This window comes from Castanea sativa, chromosome 3 (assembly GCF_040712315.1).
Source record: "Castanea sativa cultivar Marrone di Chiusa Pesio chromosome 3, ASM4071231v1".
Classification (NCBI taxonomy): Eukaryota; Viridiplantae; Streptophyta; class Magnoliopsida; order Fagales; family Fagaceae; genus Castanea; species Castanea sativa.
The window spans coordinates 26,856,938-26,867,680 of NC_134015.1; the positions used below are offsets into that span (position 1 = coordinate 26,856,938).

Genomic DNA, 10,743 nt, shown 5'->3' on the forward strand with positions numbered 1-10,743 from the left:
AAAATATTATGGACGCAATATTACTCATTGTTGTCATTTTTATTTTGATATACCACACCCACACAAACTGTGGTCACCAACGTTTGAAATGAAAATTGTTGATCAAATAAGTTTCTTGAGGTAGAAAAGCCAAATTGCGATTGCAATGTAACCATTGAGTTATTAAATGAGAATAGGCCTTAAATCAGGAGAAGGTTGAGGTGTAACAGGGAGTTTTTATTTGTTTATTTTCATCTTGCTTTTCAACATCAGTTTATGCGGCCGAGCGGTGAGAACACCACGTATGTTTTTCTACAAATAATTAAAAAAAAAGAATGAAAAAAAAGAAGATGGTGCTCATAATAAATTATCCTATTATTGACATCGTAATATTATTAACATCAAAATATTATAATTATGCTTAAAAAAATACTACCCTTAGAGATTTTTGTAAAACGAAGTCAATGTGCTGACTCCGAATTCGGAAACTTCGAAGTTCCTTAATTGACATTACAATCGTACATGAGAAATTTCAGAGGAAAGTACTCACCTATTCCTTAACGACCAAGTTCTTTTTATTTTTTTATTTTTTTATTCTTCAAATAATTACATTCCTTTGGATTGTCTGCTCTATTTCCTTATTTGCAAAGGAAACTGAGAAGAAACAGAAGAGTTTTGAGATCATGTTTTTCATATTTTAAACAGAAGAGTTTGCAATTTCATATTTTTTGCGGGATCATGTTTCATTCCGTCTCCTTGATATTGCACTTGTTTTGATTTAGCTATATAATTTTGGTCTCCAGTTTTCACTGCTAGCTTGTTGCTACTCGTGCAGTTTTTTCATTTCTTTTGTATGAAAGTCTAATTCATTCAAGGAAAATCGTAGTATTTCTTATCTGGGTTTCCAAAGATATTGGATACAGTTAGTTATGGCGTTAGCATTTGTTGGAGGGGCTCTTCTGGGTGCACTGTTTGGAGAAGCATTTGCGGAGTTGCGTGACGCAGTTAAGCATTTTAGAAACAAAGGTCGTAAGTTCAACTCCACTCTTGAAAAACTCGAATCCAATCTAGAAAATCTAGAACCAGTGGTGAAAGTGATAAAACAATTAAGTGAAGAACTTGATGGCCGAAAAGATGAAATACAGCGTTTGATCGATCAAATGAAGAAGGCCGGTGAGTGCATTCGCGAATGCTTGAAAATCAAACGGTGGCAGCGCCCTTTCAAAACTAAATACGGGGGTGAACTTAATAAGTTAAACGAAGCAATTGAGAGTTTCTGTAAGGTTGATATGCAAGTACACATCAGAAGGGATGTGTTAGAGCTTAAGAAAATCTGGTTTGAGAAGAAAGCAGTTGGGGCTGGGGTGTTGTGTTCGGTTCCTCCACCTCCGAAATTTATTGTTGGGTTGGATGTGCCATTGAAGGAGTTGAAGACAATGTTGTTGAAAGAGGGAAAGGAAGAGTCTCTGCTTCTAGTCACTGCTCCAGGAGGATGTGGGAAGACAACATTGGTCATAAAGCTTTCTCAAGATAAGGATATAGAAGGTACTTCAATATCTCAAATTCTTGTCTTTTGTGTGTGTGTTTAGTCCTTTCCAACTCACAAGTGGTTAATGTTAGGATTTAGATTGGAAATATCTCTGTCGACACTGTAGTATGAAAAAAGTTTTGTAATGTAATGATAAATTGTTGAAGAGCAAGTCATGGTTGAAGCCACACAAAGAAGTGGAAACTGGGATTATTTGCTCTGATCACTGATCAGTGAGACAGTAATTAAGCTCGCACGTCCCTCGTTCGAATGAGAGTCACAGATTCTGTAAACTCATTTTATAGTAAATTGCCTTTTTGGGATATGTTTCCCTTTGTTACTAAATTGTTGCATTCTTTACTTTTTCGTTCTACTGATATTGTGCGTGATTTGGTAATTAAGACTAAAGTGAAATTGAAAAGTTTGAAACAAATCTATGTCTCATTAGGTAAGATGTTCACGCCGCTGCCGTTTCAACAGTCATAGGAATGTTTTTGGCACATTTCAAACTTTGGAATTACAGCCTTAGAAGAGTATAGTAACAAAGATAATGTTGAAAAAAAAAATGAATCTCATTTCTTAATGATTGGTGGTGATTCTCAAAAACGCAGTTTTTATTATTATTATTATTATTATTATTATTATTATTATTATTGTTATTTATAATTTTAAATCTTACTTCATATTCTTTGCTGGGGTACGTTGGGATTGTGTATTTTCACTTCTTTGCCATTATCTATGTTTCTGTGTACAGTAACAGTGATATAAGATATGAAATGTACCTTGGTCTCAAATTTCTAATTAGAGAGCTTTTTGTTTTGGATAGGAAAATTTGGGAAGAATATTTTTTTTGCTGTTATTTCCAAAAATCCCGACCTGAAGGACACTGTACAAAAACTATTTCATCATGTGGGTCTGATGCCCCATTTTCAAAGTGATGAAGATGCAGTCAACCACCTGCAGCAACTACCAAAACAAATTGGATCAAATCCTATATTGTTGATCCTGGATGATGTCTGGCCTGGATCAGAAACCCTTCTCGAGAAGTTTGAATTGCATATGCCAGATTCCAAGATTCTAGTGACCTCAAGAACTGCATTTCCAAGATTTAGCTTTACATATGAGTTAAAACCGTTAAATGATTTGGATGCAATGACTCTTTTTCGTCACTCAGCATCCCTGCAAGATAGGAGCTCTTGCATTGCAGATGAAAATATAAAAAAGGTACTTTGGCAATCTGTGATATATATGCATTAAATATGCTTAATTTTATTTGTACTTTTTCCTTTTATGCAAGGTATGTGTATGAATGAATAAATATATATAATTTTTTTCTTGATGAATACATATATTATACAATTTGTAACTGCCAAAATCATGTTTCATACGTACACATACATTAGAGCTTGGTTGTTTTGTTTTATGAATCAACTGTCTGCAAAACTGGAGTGAAAAGATGGGGGAAAAAAGTCATATTAACTAGGCTTTCATATTCCAAATTTTTAATGTAGTTTAAATAGCTAAAACACTTGTCAATAAACCCTGTAACCTTAGAAGAATAACAAATGTTATTTGGTTCCATAAATTGCAGATGTTGAAAGGCTGTGGGGGGTTTCCACTAGCCCTTGAAGTGATTGGTGGATCACTCCGTGGGCAGCGTGCAGAGGTTCAGCTCAGTAGAGTGAGGAAATGGTCTAATGATGACATTATTTCCAATCCTGATGTGTATAAATGTCTCCAAAGAAGCCTAGAATTTTCAGATCCTAAGGTCAAATTCAAAGAGTGTTTCACGGATTTAGGTTCATTTCCTGAAGACCAAAGGACCTATGCTGCTGCCCTCATTGATATGTGGGCAGAATTGTATAATCTAGATGAAGATGGCGTTGATGCTATTGCCATTTTACAGGAACTCGCCATTCGGCATCTGGCTAGTCTTGTGATGACAAGGTATGGTGACTTTTTATTTCAATAATCTGATTTTCTTGCAGTGTAATTTCATGTAACTATTACAAGTTTCTAGTCTTAATATGTAAATCTATAACAGCCTAAGGCCAAAAATATTGTAAAACATCTTAATAATTTATTTAACTTCTGATGGAAATAATACATTATTATAGCTTATTTGAGATGTCGATGGCCAAAATATTTTTCATACCATTGATGTGGTTGCTGATTATTACAAACAGCTAGAAAGAAGGAAAGTTGTACAAAGCTAGAAACAATGAGGGATTTCAACTACTCTACCAAGGGAAAGACGGGGTTTCCAACTTCTATTTGTCTGGGAAAAAAATTGTTGCTTGTCTTGTAGATGCTTGAATTCAATTATTGTAGATGGAAACTGATTGTATTGATTTTCCTTAGCTGTATTATTATATTTTTATGTTGGATGACAATGGAATTAATTTTTCGTATGTGAAGTTTGATGTTTTGAAATCTTTCTAAGCTTCTATTTTTTGTCCATTCCCCAGGAAAGATGGAAGTGAGTTTAGCAGGTATTACAATGACGACTTTGTCACACAACATGATCTTCTTAGAGAGCTAGCTATATCTGAGAGTAAGCAAGAGCCAATAGAAAAAATGCAAAGACTGATTATGGACATAAGAGAAAACGCCCTACCACTTTGGTGCACACAGCAAAATCAACAACCCACCAATGCTCGCCTAATTTCTATCTCAACTGGTTGGTTCATTCTCTCTCTCTCTCTCTCTCTCTCTCTCTCTCTCTCACACGCGCGAGTGCACACACACACAATATACATATACTACATATAATCTACAAAACCCTGTCACACTGTATAGAACTCTTTTTGCAGATAAATTGTTCACATCAAGTTGGTGCAACATTCAAGCACCCAATGTTGAGGTTCTAGTTCTGAACTTTCAGTCAAAGATTTACAGCCTACCTGAGTGTGTGGAGAAAATGGATAAACTCAAGGCGGTGATAATCACTAATTATGATTTCTTTCCTGCTGAATTAATAAATTTTCAACTGCTCAAGTCTCCGTCCAATTTAAAGAGAATCAGATTAGAGAGGGTTTCAATTCCTTCCCTTTTCAAGGCCCCTCTATGGTTGAGGAGTTTGAAGAAATTATCCTTGTTCATGTGCAGTTTTGGTCTAGCTTTTGGGAATAGTACTATGAAAGTTAAAGATGCATTGCCAAATCTAATGGAGATAAACATTGACTATTGCAATGATCTAGTGGAATTGCCTGCATGGTTGTGTGATGTTATCCTCCTAGAAAAACTTAGCATCACCAATTGTCATCATCTGTCTGCATTGCCCAAAGAGATTAAAATGCTGGAAAATTTAATAGTGCTTAGGCTCAGATCCTGTACTGAGTTGTCAGAGTTGCCAGATTCAATCAAATGCCTCCAAAAGTTAAGATTTCTTGACATATCTGACTGCCTTGGCATTAGAAACTTGCCAAAAGATATTGGCGAATTGCGTAATTTAGAAGAGCTCCACATGAAAGGGTACTTGAACTTGAACTTGCGTAATGGGTTGCCACAATCAACCGAGAAACTTAAGCAATTGAAGCTTGTGATATGTGATGATGAAGAGAGGGCCAAGTTATGGGAACCTTTCAAGGAAGTTCTCACCAATCTAGAGGTCAGGAAAGTTGAAAAAGAAATCAGCTTGAGTTGGCTCTAGCTCAAATCATGATTACTGGGAATTGTTTCCTAATGGTGATTTGGGGTTAGGTGGTACTTGGAAGTGAATTGGCGTTAATTCTGGAGTATTACGACAAAAGGTCAAGGAATATTATTACGGTCACTATTTGGGAGTTGGGACCATTTGTTTCTCTTCTACTTCTGCTTTGAAAAGTCTTTCTTTTTACAGAATATATCCCAATGTTATTGGCAAAAATGACTATTTGTGGAAATTTCATATTTTTGAAAAATACTTCTGTACGTTGTCTATGCAGTTTTTTTAAAGGTCTTATTATATCTATGCTCGTCTTGGGAAGATCTACTAGAAATTGTGGGTATAATTCCTTTTTCATTTTTGGGGTTCATGCCAAAAGCATAAATGAATATTATAGGAGTTATTTGATTGTGTTATCAGAAAATCTTAAAAGTACATGGCAAAAATCCAAAACTGATTCTCTAATTTTCAGTCTTTTTCATTTCAATCCTCTAACTTTCAGTTTTGTCATTTCAGTCTTCTAACTTTCAATTGTTGTTAATTTGGTACTCCGTTAAATCGGCCAAAATTGGGAATTAACCATGATTGGCCAACTATATAATTAGTAGGCACTGTTTGGAAGCTCTATATTTTACTAACATCTTGAGTTTCTAAAACTCGATTTAAGGCTTATAAATCGGGCCTCAAAGACTCGGTTTTTATGTTCTGATTAGGTCTGACTTGGCGCTTCTTCACAGGCGTCCACCTGGCAATCGAGTCTAAGAGACTCGATTTATATCTCGACAATTAAAAGCTCGACTTATGTTCACACCTGTATCCACGTGGATTCCAGGTAGATATTGAGCCTTAGAGACTCGATTTTCAAGCTGTGGTCCACAAGCCTGCACGTGGTTAGGGCAGCTGCTTGTCCTTAATCCTCATAATGTACACATCCTCACTCAGCAGCTCTCTTCATTTCCTCCTCCAAAAAACCCAGCAACTCTTTCTTCCTCTCTCACTCACTCTCACTCTCACTCTCATACAAAACTCACCCCTATTACAAAACTTCAAATCAAACTCACCCCCATTTACACATCCTCTTGTCAGGTAAGGTTTTTATAACACTCACTGTCTCTAGTGACTATTTTTTTTAGGTTTTTTTATTTTAATTTTTATTTTTTTATGGGTATGTATCATGACTATTTTTTTTATTGGTTTGATATTTTTCTTTATATTTTTGATAGAATGATTTGAAGGTTTGTAATGGGGTGAGTTGTGTGTTTAGTTTTTTTTTTTTTTTTGGTTTGAGTGTGATTAATGATTTTTTTTTTTAGAAAAAAAAATGATAATGATTAGTATATATGCAAATGTGGGGTTTGTATATGCATATGATGTAACAAGTTAGTGTATATATTTGCTAGCTTTTTTTTTTTATTTTAAAATTTATAAAAAGTAAAAAATATTTAAGATATATTTGTATTGTTAGGCTTTTATCATGACTATTTTTGTTGTTGTTTGGTTTAATATTTTTCTTTATTTTTTTGTTAGAATGATATGAAATTTTGTAATGGGGGTGAGCTTTGTCTTTAGTTTTTTTATTTGTTTGACTATGAAATGATAATAATTGAGTGTGTTTGTCTGTGATGTGGGGTGAGTATATGAAAATGTGGGGTGTGTTTGATGTAAGAAGTTGTAATTTTTGTACTTTGAGTAGATAAAAAGGTTTTGCAATTGATGTTAAATAAAAGAGATAAAATAGAGTATGAAATGATAATTATTGATATATTTAAGATGTATTGTGGATATATTTGTATTGTTAGGTTTTTAGCATGGTATGTATCATGACTATTTCTTTTGTTGTAATGGGGGTGAGTTTTGTCTTTAGATTTTTTTTGTTTGAATATGAAATGATAATGATTGTGTTTGTATGTGATGTGGGGTGAATATGTACAAATGTGGGGTGTGTTTGATGTAAGAAGTTGTAATTTTTGTACTTTGAGTAGATAAAAAGGTTTTGTAATTGATGTTAAATGAAAGAGATAAAATATGTCTCTAACATATTACACTTGATTCTAATAGGTTCATAAACTCTGAAGAATATTGATATAAATGTATACTATGGTGGACCCCTTGTCAATGTGAAGAGATTGACGGATTCCCATTTCAAGGGCTGGGTATCGAATGCTATTACATGACGATACATCGTAAGTTGAAGACGTTGAATGATTTGAAGATGAAAATAATGTAAGAATTGAGTTTGAACCTTGTTTGTTATGATATAAATATTATTTATCGTTACCCACAATAAGTTCTTCATGAACAGATAAATTACAGGTATATGACAATCAAAGAAGACAAACATGTAAAGATCATGTTTAATAGGATCCATAAAATGCCCCAAGTAAATGTTGCTGAGTTGTACGTAAGTTCAGAGCCACTCGCAGAAGTTGATGCTGAGGAGGTGCAACAAACAACTACATCTTTACAATTTACAGCCCTAGATGAATGATGCACTACAATGGGAGTTATACAATGGGAGGTTATACACTCCCATCTCAAGATTATGCTGCCAATACTGGTGAAACACTCCAACCTCAAGAGACACATTTAGGGGAGGAAGATGAAGATCATATTGCGAATAATGATGAACATCTTGATGATATGGATGAGTACGAAGAGAGGATTAAGCGAGGCAACTTTGACAGGGATGTGGATGACCATGAACTTGCTCCCAATTTTGAATAGGAAAATATGGAGTGCCATGATAAAGGTGATGCGGACGATGATATTGGCATCTAGCATGTTACAAATACGAGCATTGCCTACAAATCTCCTGCCGAGTCATTCTATACAAATACTTGGGAAAATATGGTTGATCATTCACGTCTTCAGATACCATTTGTTTCTACTTGGGAAGATGGGATGCATTTTAGTAAAGGGGTGACTTTTGCAAATAAAGAGGTGGTGAAGCATGCATTGATAATATACGCAACAAAGGACAATAGAAATTTTACAATCCGGAGGTCGACCAAAACTAAATTCTGTGCCGCATGCATTGACACCATTTGCAAGTGGTACGTTGGGGCATTCATGAAGGCTAAACTTAATGGTCTATGGATGGTCACGTCTTATGTGGGTCCACACAGTTGTATACCTTTTGACTTGCGAAGAGACAGTAAAAATGATGGGTTCTAATTTTGTTGCATTAGAAATTGTGGGAAAATTGCGACAAGATCACACTACTCGCATTGATCATCTATGGGACATCGTGCATACTAAGTATAATCATGAGCTTTCTTACTATAAGGTATGAGACGCAAAACAAAAGTCAATTGCTAAGATATTTGGTGATTGGGAGCAGTCGTACCAAAGATTGCGAAAGTTGTTGTTGGCATACTTGGATCAAGACTCGGGTACCCAATACAACTATTACACCATACTTAGGGACGTACTTGATACTATGTTATTGCACTATGTATTTTGGGCATTCACTCCATGCATTATTGCATTTAGATATTGCAGGTCAATGATTAGTATTGATGAGACTCATTTGTATGGTAAATATCGAGGGGTGTTGATAATGCAATGGCAACCAATTCTAACCAAAAGGTTTTGCCTCTTGCCTTTGCTGCTGTGGACAAGGAGTCAGGGCCTAGTTGGGGGTGGTTTTTAGAGTGTCTCAGGAGTTCGATAGGACATGTGATACCTGATGAGGGCATTTGAATTATTTCTAACCGACATAAAGGTATCAAATGCGCCATTGCAGAGTGTCCTAGAGGTGATGACGAAAGGTTACATGTATTTCACTGATATTTCCTTCGACATGTTGCTAGCAACTTCAACACACGCTTTAATGACCCGACTCTAAAGGCATTGGCCTTGAAAGCTGGATATGTGACTCATGAAGCTAAATTTGAGTCCATAATGCAAACCATTAAAGGTGTCGACGTTACTGGTTTGCCATACACATATCTAATGAGTGAGGATCTGGACAAACGGACCCAGTCACATGATGGTGGAAGACGTTACTGGGCAATGACAACCAATATCTCTGAGTGCTTTAATGGGGTACTTAAAGGTGCCTGCGGTTTGCCCTTTGCTACAATAGTTGAGTTCACTTGGTGCAAACTTGTTGCATATTTCCATGATCGACATAAAGAAATTACTTTTAATCTCTCTAAAGGTAAGATGTGGAGTGATTATGCCATAAGAATCTATATAAAAAATGTGCACAAAGATTTGGACAATGCCATTCACACATATTCACATCAATTTGTGGTGCCAAAATCAGAGTCATTGTGGAGGGACGTTTGTGGACCACGGTGGGTGCCTGACCCAACTCTATTGCGGGCTAAAGGGTCGTCCTGTGAAGTCAAGAATAAGGAATGAAATGGATGGGGTATGGAGAAAATGAGGAAGCCGGAGGGAACATTCGGACTCGAGGGAGATTCAACCGAGGCAGCGATGCAGAGTGTGTCATGAAGAGGGGTATAACCGCAGAAGATGTCCCAATTCCTTTGGGGCTTCGATAAGCGGTAGTGCTACAAACTAGGCAAGTGTTGTCACTGTTTTTATATAATATGCTCAGAATTTCATTTGCTTTTTGTTCTTTACATTTGGGAACTAACGACTGTATTTTAATGTTTGTCAGGCGAGCAGAGACTCGATTTTGGAATGGAATTGTACGTGGGAGTTGTGGTTATCTTCAGTATGGACAAGTGCTAGGCGACTATGTAGACTATGTTGTATCAGTATGGACAAGTGCTAGGCGACTATGTAGTATATGTTGTATCGACTCAGTTGTTATTTTATTTATTATTGAATGTGTGCTAGGCGACTATGTAGTATATGTTGTATCGACTCAGTTGTTATTTTATTTATTATTGAATGTTGTTGTAATTGAACTATTCGCTATCCATTGTACTCGTTACATTAGTTGCGTTGTGCAGCTTTTACCTATAATGCTAGCAATTTGGAGGGAGTTTTTGTCTTTTTTGGTGTAGCTAGTACTTTGGCAAGTTCAACCACAGGGGCCTTGTTTGAAGCAATGATAGTTGTAGCTACGATAGCTAGCGATCATGGCTTTCATCATATTTTGTATTTAACTGATAGCAGGAATGCATCTCAGGTTTTTAAGAGGGAAAAGACAACACCAGGGTGACTGTTTTGTAATGTTTTTTATGTGCCTCATGTAATGGTTAAATCTGTCTGGTTTGTAGCTAAGAGGGCAACTATAATGCCCATGAACAATAACTATTTTAATCCAATTTTTTGCATCTGATGTACTCTCCCTTTGACTGGTATCGATATATATATATTATGCTCGTATCTAGTTGTTTACTACTGCCCATGTGATGTGTTTTTGAGAATCTGGTTTACTGCTGCAGGTGGGGGAAAAAAAAAATCCCTAGTGGAAATCGAGTCTTAAAAAGACTCGATTTCCATTTGGGTGGCATGATGGTAAATAACTGCCAATATAAATCGATTTTCGAAGACTCGATTTATAATGGATTTATTTACCAAAACACCACTGCAATGTAAATCGAGTTTCAAAGACTCAATTTCCACTGGGAATTTTTCTAGCCTAATTAATTTTGAACTCTCGGCTTAG

General features: G+C 35.8%; 1 protein-coding gene across 1 annotated transcript; it reads left to right on the plus strand.

Moving 5' to 3' along the window:
- The first annotated feature begins 693 nt into the window (after positions 1–693).
- LOC142627488 (putative disease resistance protein At5g66900) lies at positions 694–5,530 on the plus strand. Its single transcript, XM_075801365.1, has 5 exons — positions 694–1,524; positions 2,334–2,731; positions 3,099–3,454; positions 3,976–4,187; positions 4,321–5,530. Exons 1-5 carry the CDS (start codon positions 909–911, stop codon positions 5,157–5,159), a joined length of 2,421 nt encoding a protein of 806 aa, XP_075657480.1. The 5' UTR covers positions 694–908; the 3' UTR covers positions 5,160–5,530.
- The last annotated feature ends 5,213 nt before the right edge of the window (positions 5,531–10,743 follow it).